Below are 26,958 nucleotides of genomic sequence, written 5' to 3' on the forward strand. Positions count from 1 at the left end.
AGTTGGACAACTGGGGAGGAGTTGAGGACTTCATCTTGGTTTGGAGAGATCTTCGGGAAGGCAGGACAAAGCTGGTGTTGCGATATATAGAACCTCCTCCGGTTTCTCTTCGTGATGAAACTTGTGTGTGGGGGGCATCTCAGAACATCTTCTCCATCTTCTCGTGCAGAAGGTCACAGGTGCGGATATCAGCACCTGTGCTTAAGAGTGAAGATGATGTCCATTCCATAAAACACGTAAAGGAATGGAGCGGAGAGTCACTGTTTCCACCAGGAGGGACCTTGGATAGTGTGTTTTATTGAGTGGATTTTTTCCCCCCGAAAGGGAGGAGCGAAGAGGACAACAGAGGGCACCATCGTCCACTCTCAGCGTCTTCCCCTAATCTTGGGACACAGAGGAACATATAAGGCCTTGAGGCAGGGGCACCAAGGTTGCCCTTTATTGCTAGTGAAAGTACGCTGCCAAGCGTGGGCCTCCAACGGATGAATGCCTGGTCCTCCCATGTCCCTAACAATAAACTGTCCATTCTTCAGGACCAAGCCACCAGAGGGCACCAGACTTTTTCATACTGTAGGATCAAGGGGTCTCCAACCTTGGGAACTTTAAGACTTGTGGACTTCAACCTCCCAGAATTCCTCAGCCAGCTTGCTGGCTGAGGAATTCTGGGAGTTGAAGTCCACGAGTCTTAAAGTTGTCAAGGTTGGAGACCCCTACGTGTAGGAGATTGCAGATTCGCCTCCTGCCCCATCTCTGGCGTAACGCTTATGGTTTGCCCCCTGCCCTGCCCAACTTCCTTGGGTTTCCAACTGGAAGATCCTTCCGACCTTCCTCACTTCCCTTTAAAGCTTTCTTCAGAGTTTAAGCGAACTTCTCGCCCACCAGGACACGGGAAGCAACGGGTGTCCCCTTCGGGCGCGGCATCCCACCTAGTGCAACTAACATCTTCTTAAGGCCACCACCAAGAGGCCCCCCGCAGTCTTGAGGTTGGGTTGTCTATTGCTTCACTCGTCATCCCCAGACTCTTGACACATGGTGGGAAGGGGGGGGGGGCGACGGGCAGGCAGGCGAGGGGGGAAGAGACACTCCAGCAGCCTTACCGCCCCGGTCCTCTCTCGCTCACGCCCTCCAGTATCAGACGAGGAATACAAACATTTGCCGTTTCAAGCTCTGCAGGAATCAACAGTAGTATAGCATTGATTGGTGGGGAATAGCTGAATGGACTCGGGGAAAACACACGCACACACGCACACACACACACACGCACAAAACCCCCAGATTGTTCTGCGGCACGAACTGCATTCAGGAGCCTGCTCCGGACGTGTGCAGGTTCTCGCTTCTGGAGAGTTGCCGCAGGTTATCCCCTGCAGCCACAAAAAAATCGGTCGGCGGCGCAGCGAGAGAATCGGACAGCAGCCGCGGTTGACCTCCTCTTAGGAGAACCCGGGGGGCCGCTGTGGCAGAGAGGTAACTACAAGGCAACAGGAAAGTTAAAAACGAGGCCTCTATTTGGATTCCGTTGGATGATATTCTGTCTCGCCCGAAGACACTTGGGAGATGCGCCGCGTCGAGCGCCACAGCCGCCGATGGAACTGGCCCGTCCGCACCTGGAGGAGGAGAAGAGAGGTGGCAAAGGAGGATACAGAAGCACTACGAGGAGAACCAAGCAGTAGAAGTTTGACCATCATATGAACTTCTAAGATTGTGTGGACAGCAGCACCCTTGATGTCCAGCCATTGAGGAGGGTCCTCAACTAGGAGGCCGATCTAGGAGGAGTTAGGAATGAAGACTATGGTTGAATATTAGGGTTGGGAGCAGGGGTGGGTTTCAAGATGTTTCACTACGGTAGGCGTGGCTTGATGGGGGCATGTGACTGAGTGGGCGTGGCCAACCTGAAGTCACTGACGCACACTCAGACACATGACCCGCACCTCACCAAGCCTGTTTTTTGTCAAAACAGGGGTGTTTTTGCCTTCCCCCAGCCCTGCTGAAGCCTGCAGAGTGCTTTGAGAGGCTGGGGGGGAAGGCAAAAAACGGCCCATATCTGAGACCTATCTGGGACTGGCATGTGCATCCCATTAAAAAAAGGAATGAAAATTACATTTTTCCAATGAAGATTGTTCTGCGCATGTGCAGAACAGAAAAGAAAGATGGTGGCATTCAGGATGGAAGTGGTACAGTCACGTGTCCGGCCGAGTTACTACCTTTTCGGCCGAACCGGGCCGAACCGGTAGGAACCATCTCTGGTTGGGAGGGTACCTTGGAAGTCTTCTAGTCCAACCAGTGGTGGGTTTCAAAAAATTTTCGAACCTATTCTGTGGGTGTGGCCTCCTTTGTGGGAGTGGCTTGCCGGCCAAGTGTTCTCTCTCTCTCTCTCTCTCTTTTTCCTTCCTTTTGTCTCTCTGTCCCTTTTTCCTTTTTTTCTTTCATCTCTCTCTCACTTTTTCTTTCTTTTTTTATTTATTTATTTCTTCCTTTCTTTCTTTCTCTTTCTCTCTCTGTGTGAGTCTGTCTCTCTCTGTCTGTCTGTGTGTGTGTGTGTGTGTCAGTGGAGGGTTTCAAAAAATTTTGGAACCTCTTCTGTAGGTGTGTGGCCTGCTTTCCGGGTCCACTGGTGGAACCTCTTCTAAACCAGTTCGGTAGATTTGACGAACCGGTTCTACCGAACTGGTGCGAACTGGTAGGAACCCACCTCTGAGTCCAACCCTCTGCTCAAGCGGGAGATTATGTACCCCCCCATTTCCCCCAAAATAAGACCTAGCACATTTTTTACACATGCACCTAATATCCCCAAAATAAGCCCTACTTAAGAGCCTGCGCAGCCAACAGACCACTCCTTCCATCCAGTCGCCGCAGCCATGAGGCGAGGCGGGGTGGCAGGGAACTGTCACGGGCCCTGCACTGACTTACCTCAGGGCCCCTGCCGCCAGGCCATCCCCGCCCTGACACCTGCCTCGTGGGTGGCAGCACCAGCAGCCATGTACAGCGGGGGCCTACATGGCCACCAGCCGGCTTCTTCTGCTTGTGGCCGCGACAGAAGCAGGGCCCGAGTGGTGTGTTGGTGCTGCGGCCGTGAATTGAGGCAGGGGTCAGTGGGGTAGCTCTAGCGCCTCGCCTTGTGGCTGCGGCCCTGCGCGGCCTCCTGCCCCGCCATGAGCAAGCGGAAGAAGTGGGCCTCCCGTACATGGTGGGAAAAATAAGACCCCCTCCCTAAAATAAGCCCTAGTGTTTATTTTAGGACCTAAGAGAAAATAAGACGCTTATTTTTGTGGAAACACGGATACAATATTGGACAAATGGCTGTCCAGTTCTTCTTGAAAACCCCTAGTGATGGAGAACCCACACCGATAAGCAATTTAAACAACATTTCCCCGTGTTTTTTCTCTCCACACTGCAGCAGGAGTTGGTCATGTGCTCTAATTTCCCCCCACTCCAATTTTTTTAAATTTTTCTTTTAATAAAAACATTTCATCATTTATTAAACAGTGTGTCACAATTTTTTTGTGGCATAATAGTTAAAGCTTACCACCATATTCTATATCTATATTTCTGTCTCTATATATCTATATCTATATTATATATGTCTATGTATATTCTATATATCTCTATCTCTACCTACTTACCCATCTATCTATACACATACTTATTTTAATGCTGGTACTTAAACCTCACAAATCTATTATTATAACATTTCTCTCCTTAATTTATTTAACTTTATAAAACATTATTTTCACATTTATTTTCTAACCATTGATAGAATAACTCCTGTGTATTATAATAATAAGATTCTTCCTTTCCTTTAATTGCAAGTGTTAATCTATTCATTTCTGCACATTCTAACATTTTTTTAAATCACTTTTTCATCGGGGGGTGGGGGAAATCTCTTCACCCTTCCAATTTTGTGCAAATACAATTCCAGCTGCGGTTACTACATGAATAATCAAATATACATTTTCTTTGCTATATTTTCCTGACAAGATACCCAGCCAGAGGTTGCTGCGGTCATCTTCTCCAACCACATTTGGAAAGAGTAAGGACAAAGGAAAAAGAAGGGAAGATGGGAAGAGAGCAAGGAAAGAGGGGAAGGGAGAAGACAGAAGAGGAAAGGAACAGGAAGGAAGGAGTGGGGAAGGGAGGGTGGAAGGAAGGAGGTTTGGGTTTTTTTTTGCTTCTGCTTATGTCCACCACCATAGGATCGTACGACCCTAATGTCATATGGCCATGTGCTCTTATGGCCCCCAATTCTGTCCCTTAGAGAAATTAAGCTGTGGGGGGAAGAGGGGGGTGACACTCACCTCCGAAGGCTGCCCTGCACCGACCACAATCAACTTGCCGTCCTCCAACCAACCAAGATGTGGCTTTTCTCCTTCGTCACGGATACGCTGTGGATGGGGACCTTCATAACCAAAGAGGGAATTGCCAGATGCAGCCTGGAAGGAGGGAAAACAGTGCGGGATAACCAAGACCATTATGGAGAGACATTTCCCAGCCTGCCGTCTTCCGGATAATGGAAACCAACGCTTCTTACCCTGCCCAGAACTCTCCTTGATGGAAAGGGACAACAGTCCTCGACTTATGACCACAACTGAACGCAAACTTTCCGCTGCTAAGCGAGATTTGAGCTGTGCCCCGTTGTACAACCTTTTTTTGCCGCCGCTGTTAAGCGAATCCCTGCAGCCGTTAAGTGGGTGACCCGGTTGTTAAGTGGACCTGCCTTCCCACTTGTCTTTGCTTGCCAGAAGGTCGCGAGAGGGGAATCACGTAACTCCGGGACGCAGCCCACCGTCATAAATATGAACCAGTTGCCGAGTGTTCAAATCTTGATAACACAAACGGCCACAAGGATTGCGACTATCATAAGTGTGAAAAGCAACCATAAGAATTTTTTTTTTCAGTGCCATGGTAACTTCGGTCACTAAATGAATGGTTGTAAGTCGAGGACTACTCGTATTGCTGCTAACTTGGTCAGTTCAAATCAGGAATGAGGTCTCGGAAGAGAAGAACAGCTTTGGGAAGACGGTGGGAAGGAGGTTTTTGTGGTAGGTTGTTCCCATGACCGGGGGGGAGGGGAGGGAGGAGGTGACAATGAAGTGTCAGTTTCACAGACCTGAGCGAGCACAAGGAGGGGTGTGAGACAAGAGGCAGCACAGCTCAGAATCTGATCGTTAAGAGGAAAAAGAGAATTAGGATAGCCTTTGCTGCCCCAGCAGGATATAGCTAGTGTAGGAATTAAGAACCGTCTCCTTTAAGAAAGTACCAAATGGGAAATGTAGGCAGAGATTGCCTTATGGGAAATGTAGTTCCATAACATGTGATCACATCTGTGTTTCTGATTGGACACTGGGGCATTGTTCCCGTGTGCAAAGTTTATAACCAGGCAGTTTAAATGCCTTTGTGAACTGGAATAGTAGTGTTTTGTATCTCCACTCAGCATGGGGATAAAATCATCATCTTTTTACACCATGTGATGGGACAGATCATGGAAAGTCAGAAGAATCTTAACACTGAACTGTAAGTTTCGCTATTAAGAATGCCTGATAATAAACTTGATCTGAATGAGATTCCTAAGCGTGGAGTTAACTGCATGCCCCCAGCAAGCCTACAACGCCCGAGGCAGAACATAGCCACTCCCTAGAACTGTGATGGAGAATCTATGGCATGCGTCCCACAGGTGGCACGTGAGGTCCTTTCTGCGGGCAAGTGAGCCCTCGCACAGCTGAGCTCCACTGTGCATGTGTGTGTGTGTGCTTCCCGCCGACCAGCTGGTTTTCAGGTCTCTGCCGCGCACGCGTGAGATGCAGGCGCATGCATGGGGGGAGGGTTGCATGTGCATGTGTCTGTTGCAAACACTCAACAGACAGAATCTTGCCAGAGTAAACTTCTGCTACTCTCACCCTAACAGATGTATCCTGGGAGATTCTAGGGTAGGGACGGCTAATCTTTTTGTCCGTGTGTGGTGAAATTGCGTGCGTGCAACAACGCACATGCATGGGCCCACACCCATAATGTTATGAGCCTAGCGCCCCCCCCCCCCACATGTGCACAACCCCACCGTGCTGCCTCATGTATGTGCGCGACCCCCCCCCCGCGCCCCATTTTTGGTTCCAGGGGGCCCAAAACAGAGCACGCACGCATGAGGCAGCATGTGCGGGGGTGGGGGTGGTTGTGCACGTGCAGTGGGAAGGGCGCTAGGTTCATAACATTATGGGTGTGGGCCCGTGCATGTGCGTTGTTGCACGCACACAATTTCGCCACACACTGACAAAAAGATTAGCCGTCCCTGCCCTAGAATCTTCCAGGATACATCTGTTAGGCTGAGAGTAGCAGAAGTTTACTCTGGCAAGATTCTGTCTGTTTAGTGTTTGCAAACAAAGACTTGAACCTTGACTGGCTTGTGGGCTCTTTGGTGCTCGCTGACCTTGGTTGTTTACTTGCAGACGTTTGATGATCCAACTGAAAAGAGCTGCAAGAAAACAAGCAACCTCTGTGAGCACCAAGGCATCCACAAAAAAGAGAAAACCAGATAAGCGGGGATTAAGGCCAGACAAAGAAACAAGCAAAAAGCAATACTCTCAATTCAGGAAATACCAAAGGGGGAGGGGAGATTACACTTCCACCAACACTGCTGGAGTCTGACCCTTCCTTGAATGTCTTTGAGTCTTATCTGGTCTTTCCCAGGCGAATCTGCCAGTCTGGGAAGATTCCTGTAAATAGCCGTCCATCAATAAAGTAGCTAGTTTGAACTCTACCTGTGGGGGTTTGTTTCTTCACATCTGGCAATATCTATCAGGGTTCCAATAGCATCCAAAAGTAAATCAGAGTCTGAGGCAAAGTATTGCTCAAAGTCCCAATTTATGAAGAGAGCCGTGTTGGCACATCTGGGAAAACCCGAATCTGAAAGCTTCCCGGTTTCCCCCACCCAGTTGAAAGTTCAAGATCTTGCCCCCCCAACACCCATAAGCCCATCCCACGGTCCAATCTCCCACTGCCAGGCTGGCAGCTTCCACCCATCCAGTTCCGGTTAGGTGGAGAGGTGCAAAGACAAAGGATGACCTTGGTTTTCTAGAAAGAATGTTGTTATGGCTACATAGCATCTAATCCCACACAATCCCATTTTCCCGCAATAGAAGATGCATAGAGGAAGAATAGAAAGTGTGGCAGGCCAAAGATCCAAAAGAAAAGAGGGCTGAAGGCCCGACAATTTAAGTATAGATACCACAAGTCCCACCGAGGGAATAGGGTAGCCGTGTGTCCAAAAAAAAAGAGAGAAACTAAGAAAGGAGGAGAAGGTTACCTCTGAAGGTCCCTGATCTGCAACGAACACTGGAGCGTTCCCAACACGACAAATTCCTCCATGACGCACATCGAGGTAACCTGCTCATCCAAGGAGACGGAAGACAGGTGCTTGCCGTTGACAGAGTAAAGGTGGAGGGCGAACTTGTCCTTTAATGAAGGAGAAGCTGGGGGTTAGCTGAGCAGGCCGGTACAAAGTAGAGATAGTCCTCAACTTATAACCATTCATTTAGTGAAGTTCCGAGTTAACGGCGGGTACTGGAAAAAGTGACGTAGGACAGTTTTTTTTCCTCCCCCCTCCTCCCTTCTTGCGCCTTTCTACAAACTCCGCAAAGCTCAGAGAGCACCAAGAGTACCCCACAGTCCTCCTCTTCCCCATCGCCACGCAATCCTCGCTCTCTTGCAGCATTGATGGTGTTACCTAGCTGGGTCATGAAATGTCTACAAGAAAACCAACTCAGAGAGCACAAGGATCCCACCCTCCTCCTCTTTGCAAACTCCACCCTTTCTAGCACTGACGCTGTTCCCTAGTTGGGTCGTGAAACTCTTGCAAGGGAAACCATCAAGTTCTGAGACACCAAAGACCCCTCCTTCCTTCCTTCCCTCTTTCCTTCTTTTCTTCCTTCCCTCCCTCCCTCCTTCTTTCCAACTTCTTTCCATCTTTCCTTCTAGCATGATGTTCCCTAATTGGGTCATGGAACGTTTTCAAGGAAACCACCCAGCTCAGAGAAAAACAAGGACCCCTACAGTCTGTCCTCCCTCCCTCCCTCCCTCCCTTATTTCTTCTTTCCTTCCTCCCTTCCCTCCCCCTCCTCCTTTCTTCCTTCTTTTTGTTTTTCCTTTTCCTTCTTTCTTCCTTCATTCTAGCACTGATGCTGTTCCCTAGTTGGGTCATGAAACATCTTCAAGGAAACTACCTAGTTCTAAGCGCACCAAAGACCCCACAGTCCTTCCTTTTTCTCTCCCTCCCCCTTTCCTCCTTTCCTTTTCCTTCCTTCCTTCCAGCACTGATGATGTTCCCTAGTTAGGTCATGAAACGTCTTCAAGGAAACCACCAAGCTCTGGTGCACCACAGTCCTTCCTTTTTTCTCTCCTTCCTCCTTTCCTTCTTTTCCTTCTTTCTTTCTTTCCTTCCCTCCTTCCTTCCTTCTAGCACTGATGACGTTCCCTAGTTAGGTCATGAAACATCTGCAAGGAAACCACCAAGCTCAGAAAGCACCAAGGACCCCACAGTCCTTTTCTTCTTCCTGTTCCTCCTTTAACAAATCTTGTTAAAGAAAACTCAATTAAACTCCTTAAGAGAACTGCCCCTCTCTTCTAGCACTGATGATGTTCCCTAGTTGGGTCATGAACGTCTGCAAGAAAAGTTCATTGTTCAACCCTGAGCTACAAATATTCTCCTCCACCGATTCCCGCCTCCCTCCCTCCTTCTCCCCAGGTTGTACCTTGAGGGAGGCTCTTCCCCCCACGATCGTCTGGACCACGATCTGCCCCTCGTGACCCACAACCAGGTTGGAGATGGTGACCGGCAGGGAACTCTCGCACGGGGGCTTCAACGACTTCATGAACTGCCCTCGGCGGATGGTGTGAACAAGGATGGTTCCATCCTGACAGAGGCGGGAAGGAAGAAAACGTGTTCCAAATTAGGGTTTTGCCCCGCGAGAACGCCCACAGGATGGTCAGGGAAAGGAGTGCAGCAAGAGTGGAAAAAAAATTCTAGATATTGGTCTAGGTTTCTAGATAACAGTCATAAAACGGGACAATCATACGACCATCCTGACTTTACAACATTGTTTGCAGCAGTCATTAAGCAAATCACTGTGTGGCTTAGTGCAAATGCCTGGTCTTTACATGAACATGGCAGTAATAAGTGCAAATGTATTGTTTGCTATGGGTGTTGTTTTAGTGAAAACTGGGTTGTATCCGGGTTGTAAATAGCTTCTAAGCAAGTCCGTCATAACTTTGAGCAGTTGCTAAGGGACTGGTCGTAAAGCGAGGGCTACCTGCAAAGAGGCAGAAGACTGTTGGGTAAATAGTTTTGTTACGTTTCTCCAAAATTAATGAAAATATGATCTTCTGTGTAAGATGTTTGAAAGAACATAGAATAACAGAATTGGAAGGGGCCTTGGAGGTCTTCTAGTCCACCCCCCCTGCTGAAGCTGGAGGCAAATGGCTACCAGAATATTCCTATCCTGATGGATGTGTTTTAAAGTAAGAAACAGTTCAATTGCTGGAACTTCTGCAGCCCCCCATCCCTTTTACATCAATAAATCTCGCAAAAGAAAATTTTCATCTCAACAAATCTTGTTAAAGAAAACTCAATTAAACTGCAACAATCATGTCACAAAAACGAATCACTTGCCCTCGAAACTGATGCCAAACACCTGAACCAGGAATTTCTGACTTCCTGGGTCACCTGCCAAGCAATACTTTGATCAGGGCTCGCAAACAGGTGACACGAAGAATGCAAAAGTCCTTACCTTGGACCCTGACCCGCCATGTCCAGCTCGGTGCTAATGCCAACACATGTGACTTCATCTTCGTGTCCGTAGAGGACCTGGACTGGCTTGGAAGCCAAGCCACAAGACAGCCCACCCTGGTGGGTAAAAGAAGAGATAGAATCATGAACGTCGGAAGCGGCTTAAGAGGTCATCTAGTCTAACCCCATGAGTGCTGCAGAGTTCACTGCACCATCCCTGAGAGATATAATGGGAAGAAGGAATGACCTTGAGGGACAGGAGGAAAAGCTGTAATTGAGACAACAGGCAGATAAGAGAAATACTGTATTTTTCAGGGTGTATAGATGCACCTTTCCACCCTAAAAGAGGGTGAAAATTTGGGTGTCTTATACAACGAATGTAGTCCAGCCCACCCACCGGCCCCCACCCTTTGCCCTCTGCCTCCCAGCAATTTACCTCCTTGCAGCAAATGGGAAAATGGGGCTTGCCGTAGGCCGCAATAGGCTACGGCAATCCCTGCAGCCTGAAACAGCTGATCATTGGGAGGCCCGTGCACAAATTGAAAGTGAACTTGCTGTTTGCTGCAAGGAGGCAAGTCAATAACTATAAATGCCTATAGAATGTTGAAATTATTAGACTTATTTTTTAAAGGCTCATTTATTATTATTATTATTCTAGACAGCTTAACAAAATGGAGAAGCTTTTTAAAAATTAATGATTGATCTGAAGAGGGCCCGGTGCTATTGTATCTCCTTTTAAATAGCAGAGAATAAGGTATATTTCCAGGAAAGCCACAACAATTTTAACGGCATCGGTACAAGTATAGTCTGAAACACCACAAACAGTGTATATCTTCTGTACTGTTTGCTGTTGCTGCAAGGAGGAAAATTGTTGGGGGGCAGAGGCAGATTTGGAATTGGAATTGGAAAGTTATTTATAGGCCGCCCTTTTCCCTGGGGGGACTCAGGGCGGCTTACAACTCATAGGGAAAGGGGATACAAACAATGACACATAAGCACAATACATAATTAAAAAGAACACAACATTCATACCATTCGGGTGGGGATGGATTACAATCTTTAGCCCAGGCCTGACGGGATAGCCAGATTTTAAGGGCTGTGCGGAAGGTCTGGAGGGTGGTGAGGGTACGGATCTCCATGGGGAGATCGTTCCAAAGGGTCGGAGCTACAACCGAGAAGGCTCTCCTCCGCGTGGTTGCCAGTCGACACTGACTGGCAGATGGAATCCGGAGGAGGCCTAATCTATGTGATCTAATTGGTCGCGAGGAGGTAATTGGCAGGAGGCGGTCTCTCAAGTATTTCACCCCCCCCCCCTTGTTTTTCCTCCCCAAAGCTAGATGCGTCTTATACTTCGGAGCGTCTTATACTCTGAAAAATACGGTATGCATCCATGCCAGAAGTGTACCCTGAGAAAGGGTCTCACTCTTCCAGGACACCCCACAGGGGATGCTGGGAGTGGAGAGAGGAGAACACCAGATCATCTCAGCCATGACGGAAGGGAATCAAAGGAGGGGGGAACTCGAGAAGTTCTCTTACCTGTTGGAGGACTTGCCACACCAGACAGGTAGTGTCTCGTGATCCAGAAATGAGGTAGATTCCGCACAGATCTAAGGCCAGGCAGGTGACAACATCTGTTGCGAAGACAAAGATATTTCATACAAAGCCAAGATTCTGAGTTCTAGTTGTTGCCTTAGATGTGAAGGTCAGCTGGGTGACTTTGGGCCAACCACCAGGAGACGGTGAGTTCTAGTCCCATCTTAGCACAGAAAACTGACTGGGTGGAATTTGGGCCAACACCAGGAGACAGTGAGGTCTAGTCCCACCTTGGGCATGAAAGCTGGCTGGGTGACTTTCAGCCCTCTCTAAGCGGTTTATAGAGTCAGCATATCGCCCCCACAGTCTGGGTCCTCATTTCACCCCCCTCGGAAGGATGGAAGGCTGAGTCAACCTTGAGCCGGTGAGATTAGAACCGCTGAACTGCAGGTAACAGTCAGCTGAAGTGGCCTGCAGTACTGCACCCTAATCACTGCGCCACGTCGGCTCCTTTGTCCATCCACCCCAGGGGTGGGGTTCGCAGGAGAACCTCTAGCTAAGATTCTGTGCAGTCAGAGAACCCCCAAATTTCACTTGTGGCTGGCCCCACCCACCCCTCCCCTCCCAGGAGACCCACGCGGACCGTTTCCTGCTTCCAGAGGGCTCCAGAACCTGGGAGGGGCTTTTCACCCTCCCGGAGGCTTGAGGAAAACCTCCAGAGCCCGGGGAGGAGAAAAGCCCCGCCCACACCATGGTGCTGGAGGGCGACTAGGCCACACCCACCCAGCAACTGGTCAGAGCCCCCCTTGCTAAAATGTTTGAAGCCCACACCCAATGATCCACACCCAAGTTCCACAGCTTAGATTTCCGGGGGGAAATTGACAAGAAACATGGATTCCTACCTAGATGGCGGGTTGATGTGTCCCACCACCTTCCCTTTACTCAGCGAGGTGACCCGCAAGCTGTTGTCCCAGTGACCGCCACTGAAGAGGAGTTGCCGTCGTGTGAGACGACCAACGTCTTGGAGGACAACTCTGCCCCCGGAGCGAAGGGACCGTACAGGTAGCGCTGCGTCCTGGCGGGAGAAAGCAAGGAGAAGGTTGGAAGGTGTAGAGGAAGATGAAGGAACTTCTCAGGATGTCCTTGTGGCGGGGAGAAGAAGCTGGTACTCACTTGGGTTGGAGACAGTGGAGTCTTTGGTGAAGCTGAAGTAAATTGGAGATGTTTTATCATACGGCAACCAGCTGTGAGTTCCCAGCAGCCCGTTGGCACTGACTGTGACCTGGATAGAGGGTGAGGAACATCAACTAAGAATGAGGGAGAAGAAGCAATGGGGTGGGGCAGAGGGTATTAGAAGGCTGTGTTGGGTCCAGGGAAATTCCAACATTTTGTTCTCTTGGTGGCCATCTAGATAGTCTGAGATGGTCTCAAGCAGGATGGAGAACTACCATCTCCTACGGCCGTCTCTCCATAACTGATCTTCAACACAGAGATAACATGGGGTCTTCAAGATATGTAGATCCCAACAGACCTCCAGGAATTTATCCAATCCCTTCTGAAGGCCAGCCAAGTTAGTGGCCACCAACATCTCCATGACAATGAATTCCAGAAGTTTATGGACTCTGCATGAATACTTCTTTTGGACTCTCTACATCTCCTTCCTAGAAAACATGATGGACCAGGCCAAGGACCTCTTAGTCCTGTATATTGCTCCTTGTGGGGGGCCAACGTGAGTCCCCTAGCAGGAGATGGACACGCCCTTCCCTTTTTCTCCTGCAACTCAGATTGAGAGGCAGTGGATCCCAATTGGAGGTAACATGGTGTCTTCAAAACAATACTCAGAAGCCTTGTTTTCCACTAAATTATGTAACCTCTTCTGGAGCTGCTTGATGCTTCTGCCCATCCTTATCATCACCTGGGGTGGGGGTGATTTGATTTTATTACATTAATTATCAATCAATCACATTAATTTATTTGGTTCTTCTTAATTTGAAAAGATTTAATTTAATGTAATCTTTTATTGTTTTAAATGTTTTATATTCTGTAAGCTGCCTCGAGTCGCCATGCGCGAATAGGCGGCAATATAAATTCAATAAATAATTAATATTGATATTAATATCAATATTAACAATATTAGCAATATAACAATATTAACAATATTGGCAATATTAGCATATTGGCAATATTGGCAATATTAGCATATTAACAATATTGATATTGGTATTGATATCAATATTGATATTGATATTAATAATTTGATTCTACAAAAACCACCCTACTTGGGACAGCTTACATCCTCCGATGTTACCTTAACGGTTCCTAGGTCCTTGGTTAGGACTTGAGCTGTTGAGCTACCAACCAGCCCCAAAGGCTGTGAATCTCACCAAAGATTAACCACATCATAATAATAATAACCAGCAGTGGTAATTCCAGTGGTAATCGGCACACTGGGTGCTATTCCAAAAGCACTGGAATTACATTAAAACAGTTAAAAATTGACAAAATCACCATCAGTCAAATGCAAAAAGCCGCACTGCTTGGATCCGCACGCATATTACGAAAATATGTTACGACGTCCTAGGCCCCTGGGTGGGGCCCCGACTAGTAACCAATGCCAAATCTGGCGAAACAACTGGCCGCTGTGATACAATTGTATAATGATAATAATAATATCGCGACCTGGCCATCGAAACTACACAGCTATGGATGAAGCATGTAACAGTGATACCCATTGTCATCAGGGCACTTGGCACCATGTCCAAGAATTTTACAAGATACATCCACAATTGCAGCTTCCTGCAATAACACCAGCAGAACTGCAAAAAAACTGTGCTACTCGGAACATCTTATATTTGAAGAAGGTCCTTGGTTGATACCTAGACGCTGGCAGCAAACCGTATCAACCATTAGCACCTGTCAATGGTATTTGTCATGCATTTTTGAATGTTCAGTTGGCTGAGTTTCATGTTCAATGAATAAAGTATATAATAATAATAATATCTTCTTGTGCCATGAGTTCCATAAGGTGAACTCTGCACTAGATGAGGAGGATCTGTTCTAGATCTTCTCCCAATCAACCCAGGGATCAAGGCAGACTCCGAGAGTGACTTATTTTGGGATCTCCAGTTCTCCTACATCAACTTTCTAAAAAAATAGCTGGAAGAGATCAAGGATCCCTTTCCCCCCCTGCTTCTTTCTTACCATCATGTCAGGAGATCCCTGAGTCATGAAAGAATGAGATTGGCTTTTGGGCACGATCACCCTGGACAAGCGGGATCCGGTCGCTGATGCCCTAAACAAAGGAGGAGAAAAGACAAACCGTTGTGTTTTTTAATGATCTGGTGTATCTTTCTGCGTCAGTCCTAAAGCTGCTTTTCCAAAAAGATAACTTTCTTGGTTTTTATTTTCCTTGGAAAAGTTTTGCATCTCATCCTTCGTTTTTTCCCCCATTTTATTTTTATCTAACAATCCATTTTCCATTAACCTGTGTGTCGTCTGGGTACAAATATCTTGTGCCAACATTAAATATACAATCTTATTCATTATTTAATCTCACCTTGGCTTAATTTCCAATATCTTAAGTATCTAATATTATAACAATCCCATTGTGAATTTATTTAAACCCTCTTGGTTATTGACTATCAATACGTTTTCTATACTTTAGATAACCTATTTAACTATTAATTCTTATGTCTATTCTCTAACCACCGGCAAAAAGATTCCCAAATTGTATAATAAGTGGTTTGTTCTTTCTCTTTAATTGCCAGTGTCGATCTGTTCATTCCTGCACATTCTAACATTTTCCTAATTATATTTCTCCTCTTTAGGGTGGCGCAGTGGTTAAATGCAGCACTGCAGGCTACTTCAGCTGACTGCAGTTCTGCAGTTCGGCTGTTCAAATCTCACCGGCTCAAGGTTGACTCAGCCTTCCATCCTTCCGAGGTGGGTAAAATGAGGACCCGGATTGTTGTTGGGGGGAAATATGCTGACTCTGTAAACCGCTTAGAGAGGGCTGAAAGCGGTATATAAGTCTAACTGCTATTGCTATTCACTTTTCTAATTTGTGCAAATACAATCCTTTGAATTCCTTCAGCACCTGTATGTGATTGTTAAGTGAATTTGCCCCCCCCCCCAATCCCACCCTCATTGACTAGGAGGGGTGGGTGGGAGGTCACAAACGCTGAATTAGTCTTCCTGGGATACTGCCCCTGTTGTCAGTATGGGGAACCCTCGACTTACGACCACAATCGGGCGCCCAAAATTTTTGTTGCTAAGTTGAGAGATTGGCGAGCATCCCATTTTTACGATCTTTCTTGCCACAGTTGTTAAATGAATTACTGCTTCGGTTGTTAAATTGGGAACACCGTTGTTAAGGGAATCTGCCTTTCCCACTGATTTCGCTCGTCAGGAGGTTGCAAAAGGAGGGTCGCGTGACACCCCCCCCCCCTCCAGGACACTTCAACGGTCATAAATGTGAGCCAGTTCACAAGCCTCTGGGTTTTGATCACGTGACCCTGCAACGGTCGTTAAATGTGAAAAACCGTCGTGAGTCACTTTCTTCGGGTGTTGTAATGACTCTGAGTGGTCACTACATGAAGTTTTTTGTAAGTTGAGGACTACCACCACATGCTGGTTTGCCCAAGCATCTGAATCCTGATCATGCGACAGTGAGGATACTGAGACGGCCATAAGTGCGAGGACCACATTTCTCAGAGCACTGTAGTAACTTCAAAGAGTTACTAAATCAGAGATATCCAAACTTGGGAACTTTAAGACTTGTGGACTTCAACTCCCAGAATTCCCCAGCCAGCCATGCTGGCTGGGGAATTCTGGGAGTTGAAGTCCACAAGTCTTAAAAGTTCCCAGTTTGGCTGGTTGGGGAATTCTGGGAGTTTGAAGTCCACAAGTCTTAAAAGTTCCCAAGTTTGGCTGGTTGGGGAATTCTGGGAGTTGAAGTCCACAAGTCTTAAAAGTTCCCAAGTTTGGACACCCCTGCACTAAATGAATGGTCATAAGTGAGGACTAAATATATTGGTGGCTAGATGGGAAGCAATCAAAACGACCCCTTTCATCTCAACCTGGGAGAGACTTACTTCTACGAAGAACGATTTCAGCTGATCCAGATTCTCAAAAATGTTCGGAGAATAAGTGTCCAGACGAGAAAGTCTTTTGGCGGCATTTTCAGCTGAGTAACGGGCCGGGTGCGGTTCCTTTGGAGAAGAAAAACACCTTCAATCTTACCACAACTTTCCATTCTTCCATTTCCCTGAAGACACAGGCAGTCCTCGACTTACGACCACAACGGAGCCCAAAATTCCCGTTGCTAAGCGAGACAGTCGTTAGGTGAGCCCCATTTCCCAACCTTTCTCGCCACGGTTGTTAAGTGAATCACTGCAGCTGCTGAGGAACGCGGTGAGGTGAATCTGGCTACTGGTCGAACAGTCGTAAGAGAGGATCACACGACCCCGGGGGGGATGCTGCAACGGTTATAAATAGGAGACAGTTGCCAAGCATCCAAATGCTGATCCCATACCCAATGGTTTTAAGCATGAAAAATCATCATATGTCACTATTTTCAGCGCCGTTGTAACTTTGAAGGGTCACCCAACAAAACTTATTTAACAACTGTTTCGCTTAGCAACAGACATTTTGGCTTCCAGGGCAGGTTGTAAGTTGAGAAGTACCGTATTTTTCAGAGTATAAGATGCTCCAAAGTATAAGATGCACCTAGATTTGGGGGAGGAAAACAAGGGGAAAATATCTGCTTCTGCTCCCAGCAATTTTCTCCTTTGCAACAATACACTACAGACAATATACACTGTAGTGTTATATTTCAGACTATTCTTGTACACTGTTAAAATTGATATGCTTTCTGGAAGTATAGTTATTCTCTGCTATTTAAAAGAATAGCGCTTTTTAAAACAATTGCACGGGGCCTCTTCAGACCAAGCATTTATTTTAAAAAGCTTCTTCATTTTGTTAAGTTGTCTAGAATAACAATAATAAAGCAGTCTTTAAAAAAAAAGTCTAATAGTTTGAACATTTCATAGGCATTTATAGTTGTTGACTTACCTCCTTGCAGCAAACAGTCTGATTAGCGCAAGAAAAAAAAATCTGCCTCCCAGCAATTTGCCAATTGGAGCAAACAGCTAGTTTCACTTTCACTTTCTCCCGATCATCAGCTGTTTCGGGCTGCAGGAATTGCTATGGCCTATTGAAGCCTCCACAAGCCCCTTATTTGCTGCAAAGAGGTAAATTGCTGGGAGGCAGAGGCCAAAGGTTGGGGCCGATGGGTGGGGTTACATTCAGTGTATAAGACGCACCCAAATTTCACCCTCTTTTGGGGGGAGGGGGAGAAAAGGTGCGTCTTATACTCCGAAAAATTCGGTACCTGTAAAACAGAAGCTTAAATGTTGAAAATGACCATTCCCCCGATATTTAAGGAAGGTCTTATTCCTCAAGCCATTATAAGCCTTGTCCAACCCTGATCTTTCTCCAAGATTTGGTAGCTACCTACTGGTGGTCCTTGATTTATGACCAAAGTTGATGCTGCGATGGTCGTAAGTGTTAAAAACAGTCAAAACTCACTGTTTCAACACCGTTGTGATTTCAAACAGTCACTAAATGAATGGTTTTAACTCAAGGACGACTTGTACTTCTTTACTGCTCATTTTGGCTAGGCCCTGAGGTGTTGTGGCCCGCCAGCGGGCAGCAGAGCGGGCAGCAGAGTCGGACAGTGAGGAGGTTGGGGAGGAACATGGGCCAGTCCTGGAGGCTGGGGAAGCTCGGACGAGGGTTCTGCATCGGAGGCAGAGAGGGGGCCAAGGCCGTCCAGCAGTTCTCAGCTGCCTTCGGAGCTAGACAGCAATGAGGCAGAGGAGCAGCTGGAGGCCTGTTCCCATATTCCACATGCACAGAGCTGCCAGAAGAAAAGAACAGCTCAGAAATCAGGGTAGTAAAGCCACCGGTGGACGGTGAATGGCCCCTCCCATAGGAAATAAAAGAGGAGCGAAAGGGGAGTGGCTTTGCAGAAAACAATTCATATCGTTTGTTCATTGGTTTCAGGAGTGGTGAAGATCTGTCCCTGAATCTCCAAGACTCTGTGCCCAGCCTTTCCTTGCACAGCAGTGCCTTTGGAAAAATATTGACAGCTTTCCAAGCTAGATAAGGTCTGTGGTCATAAAATCACAACTGAAAGGACTGTTTGCCAGGCCTTGGCTGAAGGTGAAGGAGAGGATTTCACATTCGTTTAATAAAAGGGGTTTGGTCGGGACCAGGAATCTGCCTTGTGCTTTTTGGGGGAAGCCGAGTTCAGAACAGGAGGAAAACCACTGCGGAAACGCAACAGCTGCAATTATCAACCGCCAGTACCTTCAGCAGCTGGCAGGGGGTCCTGCCCAAAGTTACTGATGATGCCTTCCAAAGCCTTGCGCTGCGTTTCGTCTGCGATCGCGTCCAAGTCAACAGCCCCTAAGTGAAAACCGCAGGTGTTAAGACAGGAACGGTGTGGATCGCACAGCATTAACAGTACAGGCGAGTACGGTGGTAGAGAGTCGGAACAAGTTGTTTTGACATCTTTTTGGCTGCAGAGCTTAACAGTGATCAAAGGATTGTAGCAACTACCCCCGCCCTCTACTCCTAGTGGTTCTACGACAACTCGTCCCTGCTGATCCGCTGCAGCCGACTCACCATCACCGACTCAACCTGGCTGACTAGCCCCAGCCGACTCACTGCTGCGCAAACACACCGCAGCCAATGTTCCGTGGGGAAATTCCACGCGGGATCACTGTTCTGTTATCTGCCACTGTTTCTTCAACATCACTTAATTTTTCTCTACATTTTGAGAACATTTTGTCATCTTTGCGGCAAAATTAAAACAATGTCGAGGAAATAGTAGTGGATAACGGAACCGTTATCCCCTGTTGCATTGCCCCATGGCGAGTCGGTTCTGTGAATCGGCCAGGGCAAGTCAGCTGGGGGAGGGGCGTGGAGTTGTCCCATTCGGGTTCTGGTAGCCCCTCACCCAATTGTCGCTGTGTTTTTTTTTGCAAAGGAGTTGAAAGGTTGCTAAATCATATCAAATGTCAGGTATGTGTACGTGGTAAAGAAGAAGTTGACGATATCTCACATCAAAAAAATTTCGAACCTGCTCTGTGGGTGTGGCCTCCTTTGTGGGAGTGGCTTGCCGGCCATGTGACCTGGTGGGAGTGGCTTGCCAGCCATGTGTTTTCTTTCTCTCTCTCTTCTCTCTTCTCTCTCTCTCTCTCTCCTTCCTTTTGTCTCTCTGTCCCCTTTTCCTTTTCTCTCTCTCTCACTTTTTCTTTCTTTCTTTTTTTAATTTCTTTCTTCCTTTCTTTCTCTTTTCTCTCTGTGTGAGTCTGTCTGTCTGTCTGTCTGTCTGTCTGTGTGTGTTTGGTGTCAGTGGTGGGTTTCAAATTTTTTGGAACCTCTTCTGTAGGTGTGGCCTGCTTTCCGGGTCCACTGGTGGAACCTCTTCTAAGCCGGTTTGGTAGATTTGACGAACCGGTTCTACTGAACTGGTGCGAACCAGTAGGAACCCACCTCTGTCTCGCATGTTTTATTGTAATGTCAGTTACACAGAGTTCATAGGTCAGCATATATTCCCCCCTTACTACTAGAGGTTGCCAGGGAGGGCAGATCATTTTATGTAGGCTTTCTCCTCCAGGACTCAAACCCGCCCACCACGCATGCAGTGGCAAAATTCTCTGTTGTTGCAATGTCCAGAAGAAAAAAAAAAATTGGTTACAGAATTGTAGCTGTCAACTTGTTCCAATTTTAAGTGATGCTCATTGCTGGTCTACGACCGTAATAAGATATATTCCATTCTTCTATTCTATTCATATCAATGCTTGCACGGCCTTTGGGAAGGGAGCATCTCTGCCTTAATATCCCCGTTTTGTCCTCCTACCTTCGTAAGTGCAATAATAGAATACATTCAGAGCCTCCACAGCTGCTGCCCCCCTCTGCTTATATCCAAAAATCAAGTCAATCCATTCGTGCAGATGGGCTGAGACGTACTCGGATTCCTGTGGAAGATGCAGCACAGAGAGGGGGTGGGTGGGTGGGTCAAACAGGCTGATTGCATGCTGTTCTTTCCACATTCAATTCACCATGGGGTTTTGAAAACTATTCTGCAAATGGTTTAGCAATAGCTGTCTAAGCTGTTTACAGAGTCAGCATATCGCCCCCACAGTCTGGTCCTCATTTTACCCACCTCGGAAGGATGGAGGGCTGAGTCAACCTTGAGCCGGTGAGATTTGAACCGCCAAACTGCAGATAGCAGTCAGCTGAAGTGGCCTGCAGTATTGCACTCTACCCACTGTGCCACCTCGGCTCCTTATATTTAAAACCCTGAAATTTAGAGATAACTAGACAACACACGTCCGGTTGTGTAATCATTTCAGAGATACTTCCCTTTCTAAAGAAAAACATAAGGAACAATGGCTTTTGACTTCCTGCAGGCTTTCCCCAATCACTTTCCCTGTAGGAAGTTGGCCGGAACGCTGGACATGGCAACTGTGTGACTGTGGCAGCACAACAGCGTGCCGCAGCATAAAGCAGTCATAACTGCCAAATTTCCATCCTATGGGACTCAAGAATTCAGGATTTTAGATGCATTCTGTAATTTAGCCTGTTTGTGATGCACTGATTCAAAAAATATTGACCTATAATTTTGCCAAGCTGAAGGTTGCAAACAGCAGAGTTTTAGTACTATGTAGCTAGAAGAGAATTTCTGTAGCTGAGATGCACTGGTGGTGCATTTCACATATGACATATGACAATTCATATTATGAAACATCTACAAGAACCAATCATGTTCATAGAATACCAAGGATCCCACAGTCTTTCTCCTCCTTTCCAACCTCCCCTCTAGCCCTGATGATGTTACCTAGTTCGGTCATGAAATATCTGCAAGAAAACCACCAAGCTCAGAGAGCACCAAGGACCCTACAGCTCTCTCTCCTCCTCTTCTTCCTCTTCCTCCTTCTCCTTTCCACCCTCCCCTCTAGCCCTGATGATGTTACCTAGTTCGGTCATGAAATATCTGCAAGAAAACCACCAAGCTCAGAGAGCACCAAGGACCCCACAGCACTCTCTCTCTCTCCTCCTCCTCTTCTTCCTCTTCCTCCTTCTCCCTTTCCACCCTCCCCTCTAGCCCTGACGATGTTACCTAGTTTGGTCATGAAATATCTTCAAGAAACCACCAAGCTCAGAGAGCACCAAGGACCCCACAGTTCTCTCTCTCCTCCTCCTCTTCTTTCTCTTCCTCCTTCTCCTTTCCACCCTCCCCTCTAGCCCTGATGATGTTACTAGTTCGGTCATGAAATATCTGCAAGAAAACCACCAAGCTCAGAGAGCACAAGGACCCCACAGTTCTCTCTCTCCTCCTCCTCTTCTTCCTCTTCCTCCTTCTCCTTTCCACCCTCCCCTCTAGCCCTGATGATGTTACCTAGTTCGGTCACGAAACAGCTGCAAGAAAACCATCAAGCTCAGAAAGCACCAAGGACCCCACAGCTCTCTCTCTCCTCCTCTCTTCCTTTCCTCTCCTCCTTCTCCTTTCCACCCTCCCCTCTAGCCCTGATGATGTTACCTAGTTCGGTCACGAAACAGCTGCAAGAAAACCACCAAGCTCAGAGAGCACCAGGGACCCCATAATTCTACATTTGCTCGGAGATTTAACAGGTGAATTGCAAAGTTTAAGATGGGACAACCTTCCTAGGAACCCCATTTAACAGCCAACACTTCATTTTACATACCGTGCCTGCCGGTGTTTGTGGATAAAGTCTTCTGGGGAATTGGCCCATTTGGAAGGACCACATCCCCCCACTTTCTCATTCGATATCTGAAGGGAGCCGAGATCGAAACCTGTGAAAGAGAAGAAAGAGGAAGGTTGCAACATTTTCAAGACAAGAAAAAAAAAGTGCTTGCTGGCTGGAATTGAAAGAGGACAAACTCCAGGTGCAAATATAGATAATATAAGATATATAATAACTGTATAAATATATTACCGTGTAATATAAATATGCATTTTGTAAATACGTGTAGACAATCTTTCACTTGCCACAATTGAGCCCAAAATTTCTGTTGCTACTCGAGACAGTTGTTGAGTGAATTTTGCCCCATTTTACAATCTTTCCTGCCCCCGTCATTAAGGGAATTACCGCCGTTGTTATGTTAGTCATGTGGCTGTTAAGTGAATCTGGCTCCCCTTCGTTGACTTTGTCAGAAGAAGGTCACAAAAGGGGATCACATGGCCCCGGGACACTGCAGCCGTCATAAATACGAGTCAGTGGCCAAGCACCTGAATTTGGATCACAAGATCCCATTGTGATGGTCGTGAGTAGTCGTAAATCATTTTTTTTCAATGTTGCAACTTTGAAGAGTCGCTGAACAACTGTTGTAAGTCGAAGACTGCCTGTAATTCTTCAGACCGGTGACGGAGAACCTTTGTTGTCGTTGTGTGAAAAAAAGCACACGGGTGCACTCGCACCCATAATGCAATGCATGCACGACAACCCACCCGCGTGGCCTGCCCCACCCACCCAGTTTCGGCTTCCAGGTTGGCGCAGGAGGCTTTCCAGGGCCAAATTTTTTAATTTATTTTGTATTTTTTATTTATTTATTATTATTATTTTTTATTATTATTATTTATTTATTTATTAATTATTATTATTTATTATTTATTTATTTGGACTTATATACCGCTTCATAGGGCTTTCAGCCCTCTCTAAGGGGTTTACAGAGTCAGCATATCGCCCCCAAACACAATCCGGGTCCTCATTTCACCCACCTCGGAAGGATGGAAGGCTGAGTCAACCCTGAGCCCGTGAGATTTGAACAGCCGAACTGCAGATAACAGTCAGCTGAAGTGGCCTGCAGTACTGCACCCTAACCACTGCGCCACCTCGCTCTTGGGGCACAGGGGCCTCATGTAGCACCCCCTTGCCCCGATTTGCTCCAACCTGGAAGCCGAAACAGGGAGGGGCTACTGCACGAGGTCCCAAAATGAAATGCACCTCTCTGCACAGGCACACCACCCTTCTGGGCATGCACATTGTGTGTCCCCCACATGCGTCCTGCCCCCATCCCCCCGGGCATGTGCGGCAGAGACCCAAAGACCACTGGCCAGCGGGAGGCACGTGCGCATGTGCAGTGGAGCTGGGCCGGGCCGACGGCTGGCATGCCAGCAGAGAGGGCTTTGCGTGCCACCTGTAAAAAATGCTACTGGTAAACAGAACCAGTAGTAAAAAATACTAAATAAAAAAAGGAGGGGGGAACCACTTTGATGATCACACAGCTGATCTTCGGAACTTTAAAAAAAAAACTTTTTAAGCATTTTTTTTTACTACAGGTTCTCTGAAACACAGGAGTGGAGTGGGGTCTGTTTTGGCTCCCATCGCTTCCCTGAAGGAAAAAACGAGGGGGGAGGCTGAGAAAGAAAGGAAGGAAGGAGAAAGAAAAGGAAAGAAAGAAAGAAGAAGAGAAGAAAGAGGAAAAAAGAAAGAAAGGGAAAGAAAGGAGAAAGTAAGAAAAAAGGATGGAAGGAAGGAAAGAAGAGAAGGAAAAAAGAAAGGGAGGAAGGGAAAGAAAGAGAAAGCGAAAGAGAGAAGGACAGAAGAAGGAAGAAAGAAAGGAGAAAGAAGAGAAGGAAAGAAAAAGAAAGGGAAAGAAAGGAGAAAACAGAGAAAAAGAAGGACGAAGGAAGAGAAAGGAGAAAGAAAAGAAGGAAAGAAAGAAAAAAAAAGGGAAAGAAAGGAGAAAGAAAAGGATGGAAAGAAAGAAGGAAGAAATAGAAAGAAAAGAAGGAAAGAAAAAGAAAGAGAAAGGAAGAAAGGAGAAAGAAAGAATGAAGGAAGGAAGGAAAGAAGGAAAGAAAGAAAAAGAAAAAGAAAAGGATGAAAAAGGAGAGGAAGGAAGAACTACAAACCTGCACTAGACGCAGCTTCGAGGATATAATCCATGGCTGGAAGGACCTGGAGTCATCTAGTCCAACCCTGCTCCAGCAGGACATTGTGAGTCTTTTGATCCCCCAGTTACATGACTATAGCCACGCCCCCCAGTCACATGACCCACCAAGCCACGCCCACAGAACCGGTATAAAAAAAAGTTAGATTTCAACGCTGCTCTACTTACCATTCTGGTTGCTCAGAAATCGTAAAGTAGAAGAATTCCGGGATCAACTCCTTCACATCCACCGGGTTCTCCAAGCGAGCCTGCCAAGCGGCAGGAACCGAGTGGAACGGCATCGAACAGTCAAATCTGTCACGAGGAAAGAAGGTGAAGAAATCATAAATTCCTGCCAGCAGGGCCGGATTTTCCTATAGGCTAACTAGGCTTCAGCCTAGGCCTCAAGATCAAGAGGGGCCTACATTCAAATTGTTAGCAAAATAAAATTACACTATTCTAAAAACAGTGACACTAAAACACCGAACCGAAAATAAGAAAATCGATTCAGATGACTAATAACACACATAAAATGGATTGGTTAAGATCGTTCCAGCGCCGCGGCAGTTGGGGAGCCCGTCCACGTTCTCGGCACCGCGGTCGGGCGAGAGGCGCGGCCGCTCCCAGTAGCTGCCCCGTCGACGCGGAGCCCACCAGCTCCAGGCAGGTGAGGGCGAGGGGGCTGAGCCGGGCAGCTGAGCGCAGCAGGGGAGCCCGCTGGCCTCGCTGCCTTTGCCGCAGAGCAGAGCCACCCTCTGTCGGGAGCCAGCTATATATATTGATATATATCACAGTAATGATGTTTTATTGTCTCTCATGCAATTTACAAACTTAAAATGGGAGGTGAAAGGGCCTCATAATGGAATAGCCTAGGCCTCTTTTCATCTAAATCCGGCCCTGCCGCCAAGGACTGAGCGTGATGCCAGGCTGATCTCACGACAACAAAACAACCAAGCCAAATTCATTGTGGACTTTAACCCCACTCCCCAGTCAACTTTGGCTAGGTAGGGTGAAATCTGGATATTATCGGGGTTTGGGGTGAAACGGGGACACTGTCGCGTCGAGGATCAATGGTCCAGGGTCGTTTCCAGCTCACCTCCCGCTCTGCAGCTGGATATGCAGCGTGGTGAAGGGCTCCGTACGGATCAGGTAGTGCATGACGCCGGCTGCGTTGGAGTAGTGGGTGCCATAGTGGAACTTGTCAATCATCCCCGTGGGTCCTCGAAGCTCTCGTACCTGAAGTGATGGGGTGAGGACACAGCAGATCAGGAGGAGCCGATACGAAGATGCAGTGAGCTGGATCTCTTGATCAGAACCGAGGATCTGCTCTGCAAATCCATTGTGTGGATTCCCCCACTTACGAGGTGGAATGAAGACCAAAGCTCCCCAAACACGCCAACCCTCTGTACTTAATCACCAAATCCTTTATTAAAGCGCCCAGCAAAAGTACCACAATTTTTGGAGTATAAGACCACTGGAGTATAAGATGCACTGAGTATAAGATGCACTGGATTATAAGACGCAGCAAGGTTTTGAAGGAAAAAAAAAAGGGTTTTTGCACCTTGCAAACCTCCCCAAATGGCCCGTTTTTTTGCAAAAATGAGCCCCCCCTTTTAAAAAAGGTGAATAGCCCCTAGGAGCTTGTTCCTGGGGGGGTGGTGGGCAAAAACGAGAAGAAAAGGTCCATTTTTCACAGAAACGGGCCCCTTTTCTGTCAAAAAATGGGCATGGATAGCCTTTAGGAAGCTTATGAAGTGCTGCTGGGGGCTTGGGGGGGGAAACAGGCCTTTGTTTTGCTTATTTCTGCCCTCCCCAGCCCCCAGGAGCTCTCTGAAAGTCTTCTAAAAGCTATGCAGGTCCATTTTGGTGAAGGGGGCGGGGTTTCTGGAGGCAAAAATATGCTGTATTCAGTGTATAAGACGCACCCATATTTCAGGCTCTTTTTTGAGGGAAAAGATGCTCTTATACTCTGAAAAATATGGTACTTCCAATAGCAAGGGATTCTGGAAATGAAGTTCCAGGTGGGATTGCAGGGCTCCAGATGGGAAGGCCCGACTCAACCAAACAGTTTTTAAAGAATGACAGGTAGGGACGAGAATTTGTGTTGCTAAGCAAATTAAGCCAAATCACACCCAGTTTTACAACCTCCTCTGCCATGGTTGCTAAGTGAATCGTTACAGTTGTTAAGTGAATATGAGTTTGCCCCTTGACTTTGCTTCTTGGATGCCAGCTGGAAGGTCGCAAATGGTGATCACGTGACCTGTGGGAATCTGTGACCTGCCTGAGTTTTGATCCCTCGGCTGTGGGGATGCTACGGCGGTTATATGTATGAGGAGCTGTCGTACATCACGTGTCACCATAACTTCGAACGACTTCTAAATGAAAGGTCAACCTGCAGCTCCTCCCACCTTACTTTGCGCAGAAATGCTCACAGCGACACCCCGCACTCACTTCTCTTTGACATCCTTGGCGTGTTTCTCATTGGCCACTCCAATGGGCTTGGAGAGATCCCGGAAAACGGCAGTGGTTGTTGAGATCCAGGGTCTCCGAGACGTAATCTTGCAGGATCCAGGGGAACTGGACGAGAGGAGAAAGGGAAAGATGCTCGAATTCCATCTATGGAGCTGCAAGGGGAGTCATTCATGCGCGCCTTGGCAATGTTACAATTTGTGGACTTCAAACTCCCAGAA

The 26,958-nt window shown here is 47.2% G+C and overlaps 1 protein-coding gene across 1 annotated transcript in view; it reads right to left on the reverse strand.

Annotated features, from left to right (window-relative positions):
* Positions 1-994: 994 nt before the first annotated feature.
* Positions 995-26,958, reverse strand: part of NBEAL2 (neurobeachin like 2) — a gene marked incomplete at its 5' end in the record, with an annotated part of 107,129 nt that continues 81,165 nt past the window's right edge. Inside the window, 25 exon segments of the mRNA XM_032234884.1 lie at positions 995-1,604; positions 4,293-4,339; positions 4,342-4,427; positions 7,292-7,440; positions 8,736-8,897; positions 9,771-9,784; positions 9,787-9,886; positions 11,306-11,400; positions 12,205-12,217; positions 12,219-12,298; positions 12,301-12,377; positions 12,472-12,584; positions 14,504-14,566; positions 14,568-14,594; positions 16,396-16,512; positions 18,674-18,694; positions 18,696-18,772; positions 20,232-20,349; positions 22,077-22,189; positions 24,458-24,477; positions 24,479-24,583; positions 25,365-25,482; positions 25,485-25,504; positions 26,720-26,793; positions 26,795-26,845. Coding sequence (XP_032090775.1) covers positions 1,503-1,604; positions 4,293-4,339; positions 4,342-4,427; positions 7,292-7,440; positions 8,736-8,897; positions 9,771-9,784; positions 9,787-9,886; positions 11,306-11,400; positions 12,205-12,217; positions 12,219-12,298; positions 12,301-12,377; positions 12,472-12,584; positions 14,504-14,566; positions 14,568-14,594; positions 16,396-16,512; positions 18,674-18,694; positions 18,696-18,772; positions 20,232-20,349; positions 22,077-22,189; positions 24,458-24,477; positions 24,479-24,583; positions 25,365-25,482; positions 25,485-25,504; positions 26,720-26,793; positions 26,795-26,845 — 1,962 coding nt within the window.

Source organism: Thamnophis elegans, chromosome Z, assembly GCF_009769535.1.
Source record: "Thamnophis elegans isolate rThaEle1 chromosome Z, rThaEle1.pri, whole genome shotgun sequence".
Lineage (NCBI taxonomy): Eukaryota > Metazoa > Chordata > Lepidosauria > Squamata > Colubridae > Thamnophis > Thamnophis elegans.